This window comes from Bubalus bubalis, chromosome 9, assembly GCF_019923935.1.
Source record: "Bubalus bubalis isolate 160015118507 breed Murrah chromosome 9, NDDB_SH_1, whole genome shotgun sequence".
Classification (NCBI taxonomy): domain Eukaryota; kingdom Metazoa; phylum Chordata; class Mammalia; order Artiodactyla; family Bovidae; genus Bubalus; species Bubalus bubalis.
The window spans coordinates 96,232,178-96,251,095 of record NC_059165.1 but is presented as its reverse complement, the minus strand read 5'-3'; the positions used below and the strand labels follow the sequence as shown (position 1 = coordinate 96,251,095).

The window sequence follows — 18,918 nt, the reverse complement described above, 5'->3', positions numbered from 1 at the left end:
CCACACATTTTCATATATCCCTACCCACGCTTTGATACAGGGATAAAAGGCTGCGTTGCAGCCTAGGGCCAGGATTATCTCAGATTAAAGGGCGCAGGGCGGAGGACAGAGAGAATGGGAGGAGATTCAGCCACTTGAGTGAAGGGCGCCTCTTCCAGACTCCCCCCAACCAAGCAGGCCTTTGGGGGGGCGCTGGAGAGAAAGGAGTAAAGGTCTTTAAATGGGTGGGGTGTGGGGGATTCCCCGGCCCCGGGAAGGGGTGGGGCCATCCGGACAAAAGCGCCCGCCCGCTGCCGCCCCTCCCCCTCACGGTCCATTCAAACCCGCGAGTAGGCGGGCGGGGGCGGGGGAGTCCCCCTTTCCTCCTCCTCTTCCAACCCTGGCAGTTCAGCATCACAGCGGCCGTCAAGGCCCGGGTACGCGCGCGCACGGACCTACATCCCAGCGGGGCTCCCGATCTCACACATACACACACACACACACACACACACACACACACCGGCAAACAAAGGGTCTGGACACCCTGGTCCCCTCCCGCCCCCCAGGCCGGAGAGGGCGGGGCATCCCCTCCCCAGCCCCCCTGCAAGGTAAGCTTTGGACTACGACTGCGGCCGGGAGGGGGACCTGGCGCCCGGGAGGGAGGGGCTCCGGGCGGGGAGGGGGGAATTCCATCGCCCCCCAAGAAAGTCAGGGCCCCCCACGTAGCCGGTTGAGGGCTGCAGGCTGGCCTCCAGGCTGAGGGTGTATAGGGAGGACCCCGAATCGGGATTCCCGGGTAGGCTCGGGAAGGGGGTGAGCAGGGGGGGCGGGGGGGTGTCTCTACCTAGCTTCGGAGACTGGAGCTGCCTGGCCCCAACGAATCAGGGTGCCAGGAGCCCCAGCTCCCAGAATTGGGGACAGGGCGCCGGAAACTCCCTCATCAGCGCCAGGCTTTTACTAATCTCCTACCAACACAGCATCTCCACTCCTGGGGACTGAGACAGAGACCCCTGAGTTGCTTCGCACTGTCCCTCGCCCTCCCAACCACCCACCCCCCATCAGCGCATCTCCAGCTGGATGTGTGGTATCTCTGGGGTGGGGGTGGGGGCTGGGAATGCTCCTCTGGGCTCCCAAGCTTCCTCTGCTGCATCCCACAGCCACACACTGCTTAGCTGCGGTTGTGGGACTGGGCAAACGGCTTTGCCTTCCTGAGCCTCAATTTCCTCATCTGCAAAGTGGGTAATGACTCACCCAGGATTAGGGGAGATCTTGTTTTCGAGTCTGCATTTTTTTTCAAGCTCATTCCACACGTATTTCCCAAGTGCCTACTGTATGTCAGGGCCCTGTGGCTGGGTGGTCACACTACAGCAACCAAAGAGACAAGCTGGGTCCTGGCTTGGCTGACCCTGGAGACTGCTGAGGGAGCAAGATCAATATGTGAACAGAGAAACCCCTCAGTGATTTTAGACTGTGAAGACTAAAATTCCATGAGGCATGGAGAGTGATTTCAGGGGAGGGTGTCCAAGATTCAATGAGATTTTATGGTTTGTATCTGCCTTCATCATTCACTTTCTGCTCCACGGGGGCAGGGCCGGTCTAGAAGAGTACCTGGTACACAATAGGTGCATAATAAATATTGAATTAATTAAAGAGGGAATTTGATTGAAACTATTTTCATAGTGCTTTAGGTCAGGTAGGAGGCTAGTCATGAACCAACCCATCCTCTCTCCATGTTACAGATGAGGCAAGTGAGTCCCTTAGACCCAGAAAAGGGGAAAGATGTCATCAAAGGCAGTACAGGAAGTTGATGGGATGTTGTCATTCCCATACAAGTGAGGATGGCTGAAGAAATGGTTGTGAACAGCCGAGAATGGAAGAGAATAGAGACCAGACTTGAGCACAGGTCCCTCCAGGAACCCATGACATCTATCAGCCCCTCTCTCCTCATACCACACAGACACAGCCCTATGTTCATCCACTGAAAGGGTATTTACTCAGTGTCTACTATTTACCTAGTGCTCAGGACACAGCAGTGAACAGATCAAAACCCCCCACCCCCATGGAGCTGACATTTAGTAATCAGTGAAGAAACAACAACATAAATATATAACAACAAACTGTGCTTCCCCAGTGGCTCAGCGGTAAAGAATCCGCCTGCAACTCAGGAGGTACAGGAGACAGTTTCCATCCCTGGGTCAGGAAGATCCCCTGGAAGAGGAAATGGCAACCCACTCCAATATTCTTGACTGGAGAATTCCACGGACAAAGGAGCCTGATAGGCTGCAGTCCAGGGGTTGAAAAGAATGGAACCTGATTGAGCAACTGAACAATTCAATTCACAAAAGAGAAAAATTGAGGAGTCCACTTTGGGATGGGTATCCAGGAAGACCTCCCAGAAGAGTTGTATTACTTCTCAAACACACACATACACATACACACAAACACTTTGATCCAGACAAACGTTGTCACGCAAACACCATATACAGGATGGAGAACCAAAAGTGCCTGAGGCTGCATAGCTACTGCGCGGCTGTGCAAAGATCTGAACCCAGAATCCACATTTCTGACCAGTGTAAGATTCTGCATCCATATGTATGCACCCTCCTCACATGTGTGCATGCACATACACACACACACGGAGCCAGCCTTATGCCCACATAGACTGATGTGGTATCACTTTGTCACATACACACACTCCTGGCAAGTATGATCTGCTTTCATCTACACAATACTCAGACTCCCAGAGAGTTCTACCTGTCTAGTTGCAAATGGACAGCCATGTACAAAGTCTCATGTTCACATACATGCACGTGCACACACACACATGCCCCATGGGGAGGGGGTGGAGCTGAGAGTCCTTCCCAGCTCCAAGGCATGGAGCTTGGGTAGTCACTGTCCCTCCTTAGGCCTGAATGATCTGGGCAAGCTGCAGACAAGGGCATTTATCGTCATTTCCATCCCTCTCCGGCCACACATCGCCATGTCCTCCTGAAGGTGGCGGGGCTGGGTGAAGCCAGTGCTTCTGTCAGGCCAGGCCAGGAGCACTGAGCAGCTGGATGAGTCAAGAGGCCCCTCCTCGGCCTGAGCCTACTTGGCCATCTGGACCCCCTCCCCAGTGGGCTGCTGCCCAGGGTTGGGGGAAGGCAGGTTTAGGGGCTCCCCCACCTCCTGGGCACTCAGGCCAATTTCTGAGGACCTGCCTCCCATGCCCACGTTTCTGCCAGGGCTGATTTCTACAAAGATGCACAAGTGTCCAGGCAGTGGTGGCATGTGTGTGTCTCCACCTCCGCCCCCTGGCCTCCTCCATTCCTTCCTTCATTCCACAAATCCTTGAGCACCTACCATGGGCTGTTCTGGGCACTGAGGATACAGCCAGAATCAGCTACAGAATTTTGCAGAGCCCAGGACCAGATGAAAATGCAAGACCCCGGTTTAAAATTATTATTAAGGGATTTCTCTGGCAGTCCAGTGGCTAAGACTCTGAACTTCAAATGCAGGGAGAGTAGGTTCGATCCCTGGTTGGGGAACTAAGACCCCACATGCTGAGTGGCCAAAAATTATTTTTTAATTAAAAAAAATTTTTAATGTAAGAATTTAGACCACGACAAGACCATGACAGTAGCACATTAAACCTTCTAAGCATGGGGCCCTGTGTGACTGCTCAGGTCATGTGTCCATGATGCTGGCCTTAGAACAAGACAGAAAAATCCCCTGACCTCATGGAACTAAGGGGTAGGGCAAGCAAAAACAGAAATATATAATACCCTAGGGGCGATGAATGCTGAGGAGAGAAACAAAGCTGAGTGAGAGGCAGAAGGAGATGGGGTAGGGGGAGACATCCATGTCGGAGGGCCTCTGAAAAGAGGTAACTTTGAGCAGAGAGGTGAAGGAGATAAGGGAGTCAAGAGGTTTTATTCATCCACTCAAGAGACATTTGTTGAGCACCTACTCTCTACCAGCATTGTCCAAGATCCTGGAGATTTAGCAGGGGACAAAACAGACCAACATATTGACCTCATGTCTTAATCAAAAGACAGGCAATAGCTAATAAAAGGATAGGTAAATTATATATCTTGTTAGAATGTCATAACTCTAAAACAAAATTAAGGCAGAGTCAGGGAGATTGGAGGTGGGAATAGCACAGGATATCTGAGGGTGGTTTTCCAGGGGAGGGAAGATCAAGCGCAAAGGCCCTAAGATCAAAATATGCTCAAAGTGTTTGAGGAACAGGGAGGAGGCCAGTGGGATGAGGGGGAGGATGGGAGGAATCTCTGTTAATGTGCTGCTAAGTCGCTTCATTCGTGTCCAATTCTTTGGGACCCTATGGTCTGTGGCCCTCCAGGCTCCTCTGTCCATGGGATTCTCCAGGCAAGAATACTGGAGTAAGCTGCCATGCCCTCCTCCAGGGGATCTTCCTGGCCCAGTGATCGAACCGGCATCTCTTATGTCTCCTGCACTGGCAGGAGGGTTCTTTATCACTAGTGTCACCTGGGAATATGTCTATAGCTCCACTGAATCAACAACAGTGATAATATTATTATGATAGTGGCTACTGTTCCATGAGCACATATTTGGAACCAGGCACTGTGCTCAGAAACTTACATGCATCACTTCACTTCATCTTCACAACAACCTTCTCGGGTAGGTAGGAATATTATCCCCATTTTACGATGGAAACTGAAGATCAGCAAACTGAAGCTCAAAGAGGCTGGGAAGCTTGCCCCCAGATACACAGCTAATGAGGAGTGGTACAGTCAGGATTTGAATACAGGTCAATGTTAACACTGGAGCCGAAGCCTGGTCCTTACTACGTGACCCTTTCTCTGCCTGTCTGAGCATATGTGTCTGGTCTGTCTGCATACAGAAGAGAGGGTGCCTCTTTCTCTTTATGCTAATTTGTTCCCTCACTTATTCTTTCAGCATTCACTGAGACTATGTGCAGGGGACCATGATGAATGCGTACCATTTCTTGCCCTCACAGAGCTGTAGTGGGGAATAAAAATATAACCTCAAATGATGAGTGCTTTAATAGGGGCAGAATAAGCAGCAGTGGGAGCCCAGGACACTGACTGATTGAGTCTGGTAGAGAAGTGAAGGTGACCATTGAACAATATTCATACATACATCCATTTGTTCAACAGCTGTCTGTCATGAGCTTGCCTGGTGCTAAGCGCTGCATGGGTGAGATGATGTTTATATTCATTTCTACCAGTTGACATTGAACTGAAGTGCTATAGCTAGAGCTATAGGGCAAGAAAAAGTAATAAGAGCCAAGGTAGGGAGTAATGTGGCCAGTCCATAGTAGACTTGCTAGGAACTTAATAAATATGCTCTTGAGTCCTCAAAATAATAACCCGACATTGAACAAAAACTTATTAAGAGACTACTATGTTCCAGATTCAGTTCTAGGCACCGGGCATATAGTTATTAATAAAACAGATAAAATATTTTTGTCCTCCTGCAGCTGATATTCTGGTGTAGAACAAGACCAACAGTACATGTAATAAGTAAATTACATAGTATGTATTTAGGTGATAAATTCTATGAAAAGAAAATACAGCAGGATAAGAAAATTCAGGAATCCTGAGGGGCTAGCAACTTTAAACAGCAGTGGGAAGGCGAGAAATACTGAAAAGGTGAGATGTTACAAAGACCTGAAAGATGTGAGGGACCTGTGGATATTTAAGGCAGAGGGAACAGAAAGTGCAAAGGCTCTGAGGTTAGAGAATGCCAAATGTGTCCAGAAGCAGTCAAGGGGCCAGTGTAGATGGAGCAGAGTGAGCCTAGGGGAGAGTGGGAGGAATGAGGACAGAGACGTTATGCAGGACTCTGTGAGCCTCTTGTTGAGGACTTTGATGTCTCCTCTGAAGAAGGTGAAAGCCATGGAGGGCTCTGAGCAGAGGAGGGTCACGATCTGATGTGGGTTCTAACGGGCTCCCACAAGCTCAGATACTTTGGCCACCTGATGCAAAGAGCCGACACACTGGAAACGCCTGATGCTGGAAAAGACTGAGGGCAGGAGGAGAAGGGGGTGACAGAGGATGACATGTAGTTGGATGGCATCACCGACACAATGAACATGAATTTGAGCAAACTCTGGGAAATGGTGAAGGACAGGGAACCCTGGTGGGCTGCAGTCCATAGGATCGCAAAGGATCAGACAGGACTTAGCGACCAACAGCAGCAGGCTCAGATGTCAATAGCATTTATTAAGCAATTACTGAGTGCCAGTTCTTCAAGAATTCAATGTGGTCTGATCTCATGTCTGGAGAAGGCAATGGCACCCCACTCCAGTACTCTTGTCTGGAAAATCCCATGGATGGAAGAGCCTGGTAGGCTGCAGTCCATGGGGTCGCTAAGAGTCGGAGACGACTGAGCGACTTCACTTTCACTTTTCACTTTCATGCACTGGAGAAGGAAATGGCAACCCACTCCAGTGTTCTTGCCTGGAGAAACCCAGGGACGGCGGAACCTGGTGGGCTGCCGTCTCTGGGGTCGCACAGAGTCGGACACGACTGAAGCGACTTAGCAGCAGATCTCATTTCATTCTCATATAGAACCTGTAAGAATTGTCATTCCATTTCACAGAGGTGAAACAGGCTCAGAGAGTTTAATGCACTGACCTAAGGCCACACAGCCATAATTTGCAGCGCCTGGGTGCAAAGGTAGAGCGAGCCAGGCTTCCCCTCCCCCAAGCTTTTAGATAGGGATTGCCGGCAGCAGAGCGCACTCATCACCGGGAGTTGCGTCTGTGTCCCTGTCTGTCTGTTTCTATTTCCACGCGTCCCTGTCTGTCTCCGCGCGCCTCTGCCTGCGCGTCCCCCATCTGTGCCCAAACCGCCGTCTCGCTGCGCCCGGCCCCCGCACATCGGAGCTATTTCGGGTTTAGGCATAAAATCCCAACAGCTCGGAGGAGACGCTTCCTCCGGCCCCCAGCTCAGACCACGCGCCACACGTGGCCGGCTCTGGGAGCTCCCGGTCTTCTCTGAGGGATCCCCAGGCTGGGGAAGCCCCCGCAGGAGGACCGGTGGGGGCTGGGGCGACCCGGGCCCGAGGCTCCCGGCCCCCCAGTGGCCAATCTAGGCATTGACACTGTTCAGAGCCCGGCCGTGCGTCAGCTGTTGCTCTGGCAACATGCGTGCGACGTCACCAACAGGCAGTGCGTCAGTCACCCGCTGACGTCACGCCCCGGGAGAGGCAATTGGCGAGGGGCGGGGGTGGATTCCATGCTCAGCCCGCAGGGGGAGCCCCAGGGCGCTGATGGTAGACGCCTTTGGCCTGGTCCTGTAGGAGGCACTAGCCGGGGCATGACATGAAGCACCCGAGGCATGCTAGTTTGGCGAAATGAAGAGGAGTCGCAGTGTCCTGTCGGTGGCTGGAACCGGGGACGAGGTGCGAGAGGCGGGGCGGGGCTGGGGACGAGGTTTGGGTTGGGTTGGGGGTCGGGAGCCCCCTAGTGACCACGGCTGCACACTAAGCCTGGCCCCACTTCCTCGAGGTATCAAGTCTTGTCCCCTCGTGCCTCAGTTTACTCCCTTGACTTCATTATTCTGCTGCTGCCCGGATTAAGAGGCTCTTAGCCAGGGTTAGAAGGCAAGGCCTTCCAGGGGTTTTCCCAATAGGGAGAGGATTGTAGGGTGGGTGCGGAGAGTTGCTGGGGGTGAAGGTCTTTAGGGTCTCAGATGTAAGGAAGGGAGGAGGCCACATACATTTAGGAGGCTTCGTAGACGTGGAGGGTGGCTATGTGTTAGAAAGGTTTCGTGGTGAGGACGGACTACAGGCATGAGGGCCCAGAAGCCCCAGGACGGAGACATCAAAAGGGAACCCCACAAAAATTATGACTGAGAAAGGGCACCTTTCAAATGTAAGAGCTGGGAACGCCCCCTCTGTGTGAGAGGGATGCTAAGATGGGAGTGGGGCACAGAAACCTTAATCCCCATAGGCGCCTCTCTCAGATGGCCAGGGAGGCCCGTTACTGCGGGGAGGAGCTCAGAGCTGCCTGACCAGGCTGTACCCCTATCCCGCCCTTGTCTCACCTCAGAGGCCTCGAGAGACCCCCGAGCCGGGTCGAGCCAACATGCTGGGGGCTGACCTCCGACGCCCTCGCCGACGCCTCTCCACGGGTCCAGGCCTAGGCTGGGCTGAGCCTGAGCCCTTGGACCCTGGGGTCCCTCTGCCTCCTCGGCCCACCACTCTGCCGCTGCTGATCCCTCCGCGAATTTCCATCACCAAAGCTGACAGGTAGGCGGGAGGTGGACCAGGCTGGGAGGTGGGATGGAGGAACAGGGCCAGCTGGGCTAATTCCAGCCACCAGCCCTTTCCTTTGCTCCAGGCTCCTGGCTTCCTGAGTTTTGCAAAACCAGCTGAAAGTTCTCCTGGAGCTTGGTGGATCAGGTTGTGACATCCCACCGCCCCCAAGTGGCACCTCTTGCAGGCTTTAGAGGAACCCCTTTTTCCATTTTGCAGCTGCCTCTGCCAGCAAGGGGCAGGGTTTCAGAAAGGGTTTGGACCCTCCAGTCTGCAAGAATGCTCCCATAAGCAGAAAGTTGGGACAGGTTAGGGAGTTGTACACGTCCCACCAATCCGTGTGCACCTCTATTTCCCTTTCTAAGAGGATGTCGTTTCTTCAAGGCGTTAAAAGGGGATGGTGGGACACTGGAGGCGGTCTGGACTGGCATTTTTCTTTCTTCTGAACCTAGCTTCACACTGAACTTCCTTGCTCTTTCTCATCTGGGGTCCTCAGAGGGTACTTCAACCCTCCTCTTGGCCCAAGGATGAATTTGAAAGCCAGACGACTGAGCTAGTCCTGGCTGCTGGCGGGCCCTGTCCCCACTGCCCTCCTTGGGCCACTGTTCTCTGCAGCCTCAATCTCCCCACCCACCCCTTTGTCTACTCAGAGGGCTCCAGGGTCTCTGCTTGGATCATGCTACAATGATTCATTTCCAGATGAGGGAAGAAGTGACTGTCATTCTCCTCTCCAAATGGCTTAACGAACCGCCCCCCCCCCCCCCACCCCAACTCCAAATCCCTCTAGCCTCCTTCAGGCCACAGATCCAGTGACCTGCTCTGGCCCACTGCCTTGGGCCTTCCTTTTTCTGCCACCCCCGCTGTGACCTGACCCCCCTCCCACACACCATTTACCCCACTCTGAGCTTTGGCCAATCCAACAACACCCCTGACCCCAAGAATTTGGTCCAACCCAAGACCCTCAAGTGATCTGGGGAGGAATCACAGCCCTTGTGAATTCCCTAGAAGCCTTTTTTGGGTATGCACTTGTGGGGAGGGTCCCCGAGAGAAGTGGGGGACACAGTTCTGGCCTCTGGGACATTCAGCGGCTGCTAATGGCAGGTCGGTTCTAGCTCCGCGTTCGCCCACGCCCGGAGCCCCCTCTGGCAGGGAGAAAAGCGGCTGTGGGGGTTGGAGCTTTCTCTCTCTCTCTCTCTCTCTTTTTAATAAGAACAGTGCGGAGGGAGGGCGGTGGCAGACGGCACGGCCTGCCCGGGGGAGCCCTTGAGGGGGGCGCACGGGGGCGGGGGCTGGTTTTGTGGACTGGCTTCCGAGCTCCTTAATCCGAGCGCGCATCGGCCGGGGCACGGGCGGGGGATGGGGCACAAGGGTGTGTACATGGCTCTCTGCCCCGCAGCCTCCTTCACCAGGGCTCGGTCCCGGGCCGGGGCGGGGGGAAGGGAGGGCTCTCGGATCCCGCTAGCTCTTTGCTCGCTCGCGCTCGGCGCGGCGCTGGGGGAGGCGGGAGCGTGAGTCACGGCGACTCCCGATTTAGGAGCCGGAAGGGGGGCTCTGCCGGCGGGGGCAGCGGGGAGGAGGCGCGGCTGTTTACTCGCCTGAAAAGGGCACGGGAGTGTGTCCCGCGGCTGCCCGGGACCTGCCTCAGTTTACCTCCTGCAGAAGCGCTTTAGAAGAGGCAGCGACGCACAGAGCGGTGGGCGGGCAGTCGGGGTATCAGCCACCGGGTATCCTTCCGGAGCCACACAGAAACCAAAGGGAAACACCTCAAAGCGGCCCCAGGTCGACCACACACACACACACCAACACACGTTGACTCTCTCAGACACCAAACAACAGAGGCAGAGTCGAGTGCAAAACTCCGCAAGCGCGGACCGACCACAGTACACACCCAATCGCGTGGGAACACAGGCACAGCTCCCAGGCCACCAGAACAGACCCTGTAGAGGCGCACACCCTCCAAACAGGCAGCACACGTGCACACACTTCCTTCAGACACAGACACGCAGATACACGCACAGCGAAATCCAGATAAACAGGCAGATCGCAGCAGCCAACCACGTGCGCGCACACACTTCGAGCAGACAACGAAAACACAGACAAACCCTCGGAAGAGGCCACGTGCGTGCACATCCCGCCCCGGGCACACACCGTCGCCATCCCCCGACCCACCAACAGGAGACTCCCCGAACACCGTCGCAGCCCGCTGCAGGGACCGCATCCGAGTTACCGGGACCACTCCTCACCAGCTCCCCCTGGCCAGGGGTAGCGGCGAGGACAAGTCCGCACTGGGCTCCGCCCCCACCATGATGGACAGACTGACTGACACACCGGCAACCAGTCGGGTGTCTCCTTCATGATCGGATTAACCGTTTAACTCCTTGGTACCCGTGTGCACCGCGACTAAGGCAGGGAGCTCTGGAGAGAGCCGAGTTCCGGCTCCCCCTCCCCGCGGGGAACGGGGCTCTGCGTGGGCGGGAAGGGCCCCCTCCTTGGGTGGCTGCCCCCCACTGGCCCGGACGGAGGAGGAGGGGGGCGGTGCTGACAGCCGCGGCGGGCGGGGGGCGGGGAGAGGCGGGACGGGGCGGGGGAGCCTGGGCTGGCTCCGAGCGGGACGCTGAACGCCGAGAGCGCTGCCGAGCATCGAACGGAGAGCCAAGGCGCCGACAGGGAACCTCCGCGCCCGGCCCGGGGGCGATCGGCCCGCAGCGCCCCCGGGTCTCTCCCCGGGACGCCATGGCCCCACCGAGGCCAGGCGCACCTGCGGGACCCCGGGCGCATCAGCTCGCCCGCAGCTGAACAGGGTTCAGCTGTTTTGGAGAGGCCAGGGCCCCCTAGGGTGCAGGTGGGGGCCAGGGCCATGGAGCCCCCGGCCGTCCCCTCGGAGAGGAGCCTGTCTTTGTCTCTGCCTGGGCCCCGGGAGGGCCAGGCCACCCTGAAGCCGCCCCCCCAGCACCTGTGGCGGCAGCCGCGGACCCCCATCCGTATCCAGCAGCGCGGCTACTCGGACAGCGCGGAGCGCGCGGAGCCCGAACGGCCGCCACATCGGCCCATAGAGCGCGCCGACGCCGTGGACACCGGCGACCGGCCCGGCCTGCGCACATCCCGCATGTCCTGGCCCTCGTCCTTTCACGGCAGCGGCAGCGGCAGCGCGGGCGGAGGCAGCTGCAGGCGGTAAGACTCCAAGCTGCGGACGCGCGCGGAGCGGATAGGCGCGCAGAGAGGACGCAACTCTCTCCACTGACCGCAGGGGGCGCTGTGCTGCGGGTGGGGTCAGTGTGACTGACGGGGACCGAAGGGGAGTTCTGCGGGGGCGTCGAGGACCTGGGCCCCCTGATCGTGCACCGCAAGCGAGGCGTCCAACTGAAGCTGATCCTGGGGTCAACTTAGGAGGCGCCATGCTGCGTGTGTTGTTAACGGGGATCTTAGTTGAAGGCTGCAACTTTAGGTGTCTACGGTGACAGAGCAAGACAACGGCTAGGCTGAGAACCACTTGACCGGGCTTTCCTGGGGGTGCTGTTTTAAGGGCTAGATTCACTGTGTTTGGGGAACTCTGTAGCGGGGTAGGGGGGATGCCTGCTAGGACCACAATGCTTCCTGCAGACTGGCGAGCTCTCAGAGTCCTTCTAAAGCCTGCAAGAACCTATTGGGAGCGGGATTCCTGGACTTGCACTGCAGCTGAGGTCAGTCATCTAAAGGGGGCCTCTGAGGGAGCCCTATCTTGGGGGCTGTGCGCTATGTGGGAGTCCCCTCTTAGGGCAGGAATGTTAAGGCTCAGTAGCTGCCTAGAGGGAAGGAGCAGTGTTCAGGGGGCGCATAGTCCCAACATAGGGTGAGGGAGTCCCTGCCTCCTCTGATGACAGTGATGAGGTGTGTTGGGTACCCTCTCATTGACCTGAGTTGGTCATCCAGCTGTTGGGAATGGCCAGCTGTGGCTGCATGCTCTGCCTGGGTTTCTGGGGTCCTGTGACTATCACAACATAACTGTGCATGTTTCCAGGACATTGTAGTTCGTGACATCCTGACTCCGTGCTCCCAGGACAGTGATTGTTGTCTATGTGACTTGTGTGCTTCAGGGACATGGTGATGGAGGACCCTATGACTGTGTGTTCTTCGGGTCTGTGCTTATATGACTATGTGCTTCTGGTACAGTGAGTGTGACGGTGACTTCATGTAGCCCTGGGGCACAGTGACTTTGCAGGGTGACTGTGTGTGCTCCTGGGATGCTGTGATTATGACAGCATGGCTGTGCCTGTTACTGGAACACTGTCATTGTGACAGCATGGCTGTGTGTGCTCACAGGACATTGCGATTGTGTCACTGACTGTGCGTGCCCATAAGACATGGCGAGTGTCACAGAGTGACTGTCTGCTCCTGGGACAGTGATTATGACAAGGTGATGGTGTGTCTCTGGGGCAGTGATGGTGACAGACTCAGGACAGACTCCTGGGACGTCATTAAGACAGACGTGGGGCAGTGATTGTGACAGAGTGTCTCTGGGATGCAGTGATGGTTGCCCTGTGATGTGTATACTCCTGGGGGCCATGTGATTGTGTCAACACGACTGTTCGTGCCTGGGACACTGTGATTGAGACACTGCTCTAGGATGCTTGTGTGCCCTGTGCCTGGGTGTTGGTGCTCTGACTTTTGGGGTGTGCTTCTGACTGCCTGGCGTGCTGAGCTCTAATTACCTAATGTTCCTATGATGCTCTGGTGTCTGACCTTGTGCCCTGGTGACATGTGTGACTCATGGCTTTGACTGCGTGCTTTGTCTGACTCCCATGGGAGTTTGGAACATCACTGGGACAGTCAGATGCAGGCCTCTCCCAGAGTTCCTGAGGGAGGCCCCTCTAGGCTGGGACCCTCCTATTCTGGCCTTCTCTGGGGACCTCCAGCTGGCACCACAGCCTCTAGATCACCCACCCACCTCCATTCAGGACACACCCCAGCCTCAGCATCCCTGACCCCATCCCCATGGATCCAGTACTCACAGCCTGCTATTTCCCAGAGGGAATTGAAGGAAAACAAAGCTGGAATCAACAGGAAATGCCAAAGACCAGGGGCAACTTGCCAAACTGGCTCAGGTCACTGTCCTGAGACACCCACAAGGGGGTGGGGTGCAATAGGAACAGAGCGTTATTCCCTTTTTAGGCCCCAGAGATTCCTCCTACCCTGGTCTCTGGGGTGCTGACTCTCTTGGGACAATGACTGAGTGATAATAACCATCATTATCTTAGTGGCGTCCAACTCATAATGGCTTGCTCTTGGGCTCCATGCCGGGAACTTTTCCACACTTCATCTCCAGTGATCCATGAGGTATTCCTGTTGGACACATGGGAAGCAGAGGCCCAGAGGGACAAAGCCTGTTCTTCTTCTTACCCAGGTTCACACAACCAGGAAATGGCAGAGCTGAAATTCATTCCAACACAGGTCCACTCTGATTCCTGTGCACCCTGGGCCAAGTGTCTTGGCCTCTCTGAGCCCCAGTTTCCCCATCTGTACAGCGAGGCTGCTCCTGGAACTGCCTTGTGGGGGTCATTTGAAAAAAATGCATTTATTTATTTTTGGCTGCTTCGAGTCTCAGTTGCACTGCAAGGACTTCTTTCTCGTTGCGGCTCTTGGGCTTAGTTGCCCATACAGCATGTGGGATCCCAGTTCCCTGACCAGGGATCAAACCTGTGTCACCTGCATTGGAAGGTGGATTCTTAACCTCTGGACCACCTGGGGTCATTTTTAAAAAATAATTAATTAATTAATTTGGCTGTGCTGAATCTTAGTTGCAGGATTTGGAATCTAGTTCCCTGACCAGGGATTAAATCCAGCCCCCCTGCGTTGAAAGTGCAGAGTCTTAGCCACTGGCCCACCAGGAAGGTCCCCTGTAGGGCTCATTTTGAAAATTCTGTGAGACTGGGGATGTGTGTAAAGGACTTAACACAGCAAGTGCTTGGTAGACAGTCACTCAGGGACCGGGATTTGGGAGAGGAGCTGGGACCTAGGTAGACCCTGCTCCTCTAGTGTGTGTTAGTTGCTCAGTCATGACAGCTCTTTGGGACCCCATGGACTAGCCGACCAGGATCTTCTGTCCATGGAATTCTCCAGGCAAGAATACTGGACTTGGTTGCCATTCCCTTCTCCAGGGGATCTTCCCGACCTAGGGATCAAAACTGGATCTTCTGCCTTGCAGGCAGATTCTTTACCATCTGAGCTACCAGGGAAGCTTGCCCCTCTAGTATGGGAGGGAAAAACAGGAACCTCAACCACATCCCGGCAGGAGGTCAGGTTTCTGTTCCGCTGTGGGCCTGTGCAGCCTCCGGCGACTGGAGGGAGGGCACTGGTGCCAGCGTCCTCCCCCACCCCCAGGCAGAAGGAAGAAGGGGAAACAGAGGCGGCCAGTGGGAACTGCACTCGTTTGAAATGGGCATTCAGCCAGCTCAGTTCCCCAGAAATGGTGCACACAGGCGGGATTCCAGTACTACCCACGTTAGAGTTCATGCAACCACTGAAAAAGGGATCCAGAGAGCCCTTTAGACTTGAATCACAGGAACCTCCAAAGAGAGGGCACTCCATCCTCCATCTGAGATGGCATGCGCAACCCCCCTCCAGACCTGGGAATGTAAGAGCCTGAGCTCCCGGCGCCCTGTGGGGCTGAGTCATGGCACCACCACGATCTGTCAAGAAGCAGATGGAGCGGGAGGAAGGGGACTCTGGTGGTGAGGTGGGGGAACTTGTCGGAATTAGGTGCGAGGCCAGCGTAGAGACCCCTTTTGGGTACCTCCAGACGCTCCCCGCCGAGAGGAGCGCTGCCTGGTCCCAGGAGGGGTTGGACGAAGCCGGATTGGGGTCTCTCTCTGGCCAATGGTTTCCACTGGGGGCTTCGCCTCCCCCAGTCACTGGCGCCCCCACATCCCTGCGTGTGTTTTGAGAGCAGGTTTCTCCTCGCGCCCCGCCCTCCGCGCGCCCTCTGCTGGGTGAGAAGGGAGGCACAGGCTGAGTATGAGCTCCGAGTCCGAACCTGCCCCAGGGACTCTAGTCCCCCAGAGTCGAGCAAAGTCGCCGCCGCCGCCGCCGCCGCCACTGCTGCGGAGCCCCCAGATTATTATTGCATGTTTATTGAGCGCCCGGGAGAGCGGGCGCCAGGCCGGCTGACCGCAGGCTCGCGAGTGAGGTCCTCGCCCACCCGAGGTTGGGACCAGGCTACCACCTCCATCCTCCACCACGGGCCGAGCGTGGTGGAGACAGCCGCCTGGCGGATGCAGAGGAATTTGGCGGCGAAGTTGAGGACGCAGAGTTCCCGGCTCGCCCCCGCGCGCCCTGGCCCAAGCTGATGTCCATGCGACGGCCTCCTAACACCAACCTGCATTTTAACTCCCCGCATCTTTGGCTTTTCACTACCAAGATAATCACGATGGTGTAATCACTGACCTAGAGCCAGACATCCTGGAATGTGAAGTCAAGTGGGCCTTAGAAAGCATCACTACGAACAAAGCTAGTGGAGGTGATGGAATTCCAGTTGAGCTATTTCAAATCCTGAAAGATGATGCTGTGAAAGTGCTGCATTCAATATGCCAGCAAATTTGGAAAACTCAGCAGTGGCGACAGGACTGGAAAGGGTCAGTTTTTATTCCAATCCCAAAGAAAGGCAATGCCAAAGAATGCTCAAACTACAGCACAATTGCACTCATCTCATATGCTAGTAAAGTAATGCTCAAAATTCTCCAAGCCAGGCTTCAGCAATACATGAACGGTGAACTTCCAGATGTTCAAGCTGGTTTTAGAAAAGGCAGAGGAACCAGAGATCAAATTGCCAACATCCGCTGGATCATCGAAAAAGCAAGAGAGTTCCAGAAAAACATCTATTTCTGCTTTATTGACTATGCCAAAGCCTTTGACTGTGTGGATCACAATAAACTGTGGACAATTCTGAGAGAGATGGGAATACCAGACCACCTGACCTGCCTCTTGAGAAACCTCTATGCAGGTCAGGAAGCAACAGTTCAAACTGGACATGGAACAACAGACTGGTTCCAAATAGGAAAAGGAGTACGTCAAGCCTGTATATTGTCAGCCTGCTTATTTAGCTTCTATGCAGAGTACATCATGAGAAACGCTGGGCTGGAAGAAGCACAAGCTGGAATCAAGATTGCCGGGAGAAATATCAATAACCTCAGATATGCAGATGACACCACCCTTATGGCAGAAAGTGAAGAGGAACTCAAAAGCCTCTTGATGAAAGTGAAAGAGGAGAGTGAAAAAGTTGGCTTAAAGCTCAACATTTGGAAAACGAAGATCATGGCATCCGGTCCCATCACTTCATGGGAAATAGATGGGGAAACAGTGGAAACAGTGTCAGACTTTATTCTTGGGGGAGGCTCCAAAATCACTGCAGATGGTAACTGCAGCCATGAAATTAAAAGATGCTTACTCCTTGGAAGAAAAGTTATGACCAACCTAGATAGCATATTAAAAAGCAGAGACATTACTTTGCCAACAAAGGTCCATCTAGTCAAGGCTATGGTTTTCCAGTGGTCATGTGTGGATGTGAGAGTTGGACTGTGAAGAAAGCTGAGCGCCGAAGAATTGATGCTTTTGAACTGTGGTGTTGGAGAAGACTCTTGAGAGTCCCTTGGACTGCAAGGAGATCCAACCAGTCCATTCTGAAGGAGATCAGCCCTGGGATTTCTTTGGAAGGACTGATACTAAAGCTGAAACTCCAGTACTTTGGCCATCTCATGTGAAGAGTTGACTCATTGGAAAAGACTCTGATGCTGGGAGGGATTGGGGGCAGGAGGAGAAGGGGATGACAGAGGATGAGATGGCTGGATGGCATCACTGACTTGATGGACGTGAGTCTCAGTGAACTCCGGGAGTTGGTGATGGACAGGGAGGCCTGGCATGCTGCGATTCATGGGGTTGCAAAGAGTAACTAAACTGAACCGAACTGATCTTTGGCTTTGCATTCCTGCCAAGGAAACCGAGAGATAAGTGATTTGCCCAAGGTCACGGGCAAGGCAGAGCTGAGGTTAAAAACCAAGTCTCCGAGACTCCAGACCAGTAGGTGAGATTCAGACTGTAGCCCTAACCGCTGACTCGCTGTGTGACCTTGGACCAGCATCATGGCTCTCTGTGCCTCAGTTTCCTGTTCCGTAAACAGGGGCTGAAAAAGATCTGCCCTGGGTAGATCTGAGTAGGGCTGTGGTAAGGCTGAGCTGGCTGATAGTGGGGCCGTGCAGTTTGGAGCTGGTGTTTTGAGAACTTGCACTTCCTCAAAACGCACTTCCTCAGTAGAGAGAAAGGGGGCATCCCCCAAACCTCAAACCCTGGCTGCCAGGGTGCCCCCTTGCTGACCAGCAAGCTCCTCTGAATTGGAAGAAACTAGGGCCTTGGGGAACTGCAGATTTCAGGGTGAGGAGAGAGTTTGGGAGGGGGTACATCAGAGCCTGCTGTTTTCTTACTCCTAAGAGCCCAAATCCAGCCTTTGCCCTTGGCTCACTGTGTGACCTCAGTAAAGGATTTCCCTTGTCTGAGCCTCAGTTTCCTCATCTGCAACAGGGCCATTCATTTCACAAACACTGATTGAGCATCTTCAGGCTGTGGTGAAGAATGCAATGGACCCAGTCCAGCCATCCTGGAGTTCTCAGACTAGTCAGTGAGGAGGAAATTGCACGGAAAGGCATTCAGTAATTTCAGATGGTGACCATGGGACAGGAAGAGAAGAGGGACCCTGAAGTCAGGGAAGGTCTCTTTCAGGAAGTGACTTTTGAGCAGAGACCTAAATGAAGTGAGAGAAGATGCTATGAGGGTAACAAGCAGAGGGAACAGCAAAAGTTCTGAGGTAGGAACCTGTTTTACATGCTGGAGGAAAAGCATGGAGGGCAGGTGTGACTGGCACAGAGCAAGCAAGGGGTGCTGGAAGGAAATGAGGTGGGAGGTGATGGAGCAGCTCATGTAGGGCCTTGTAGGTCAGGGTCAGTGTTGGCTTTAGACCAACCCTTTATTTTATTTATTTTGAATATTATTAATTTCTTTGGCTGTGCTGGGTCTTAGTTGCAACATGTGGGATCTAGTTCCCTGACCAGGGATTGAAGCTAGGACCCCTGCATTGGGAGCACAGACTTTTAGCCACTAGACCACCAGGGAAGTCCCTAGACCTCAGTTTATATCTGACTTCCTAGGAAGGATCAAAGATCAAAGGGCTGGAAGGAAACTGAACCATGAAGGCCCTGTTGGGCAGAATTCCAGTCTCCGAATCAGACAACTCAGCACATAATTGAGGGAATTCCCTGGTGGTCCAGCAATTAGGATTTGGTGCATTCACTGCTAGGGACCAGGGTTCGATCCCTGGTGGGAGAACTAAGATCCTGTGTGGTGTGGTCAAAAAAAAAAAAAAAATCATAATCAAGCTGTGCTCCTTCCAGGCTGAGTGACTCCTGCCAAGTCACTTCCCTTTCTGGGGCTTGAGTTTCCCCATCTCTCTCTCTCTCTCTTTTTTTAAACACTTATTTTTATTTGGTTTCACCAGGTCTTAGCTGAGGCACACAGGATCTTTAGTTGCAGCGTGGGGGATCTAGTTCCCTGACCAGGAATCAAAGCTGATCCCCCTGCATTGGCAGTGCCGAGTCTTAGCCACTGGATCACCAGGGAATTGGTGGGATTGACTTCCCCATCTCTGAAATGGGCCTAGTGTGAACCCTATGT

The 18,918-nt window shown here is 54.4% G+C and overlaps 1 protein-coding gene across 6 annotated transcripts in view; it reads left to right on the top strand.

Annotated features, from left to right (window-relative positions):
• The first annotated feature begins 7,308 nt into the window (after positions 1-7,308).
• PDE4A (phosphodiesterase 4A) overlaps positions 7,309-18,918 on the top strand; it is a 45,304-nt gene continuing 33,694 nt past the window's right edge. For 3 of the 6 annotated variants that reach the window (XM_044948616.2, XM_044948611.2, XM_044948617.2), the window contains exon 1: positions 10,835-11,397. In XM_044948616.2, the coding sequence (XP_044804551.1) occupies positions 11,084-11,397 (314 nt within the window). In that variant the 5' untranslated portion in view covers positions 10,835-11,083. Of the gene's footprint in view, positions 7,372-8,020; positions 8,221-10,834; positions 11,398-18,918 lie in introns of those variants that run through there. The other 3 variants (XM_044948615.2, XM_044948613.2, XM_044948612.2) reach the window with 2 other exon arrangements.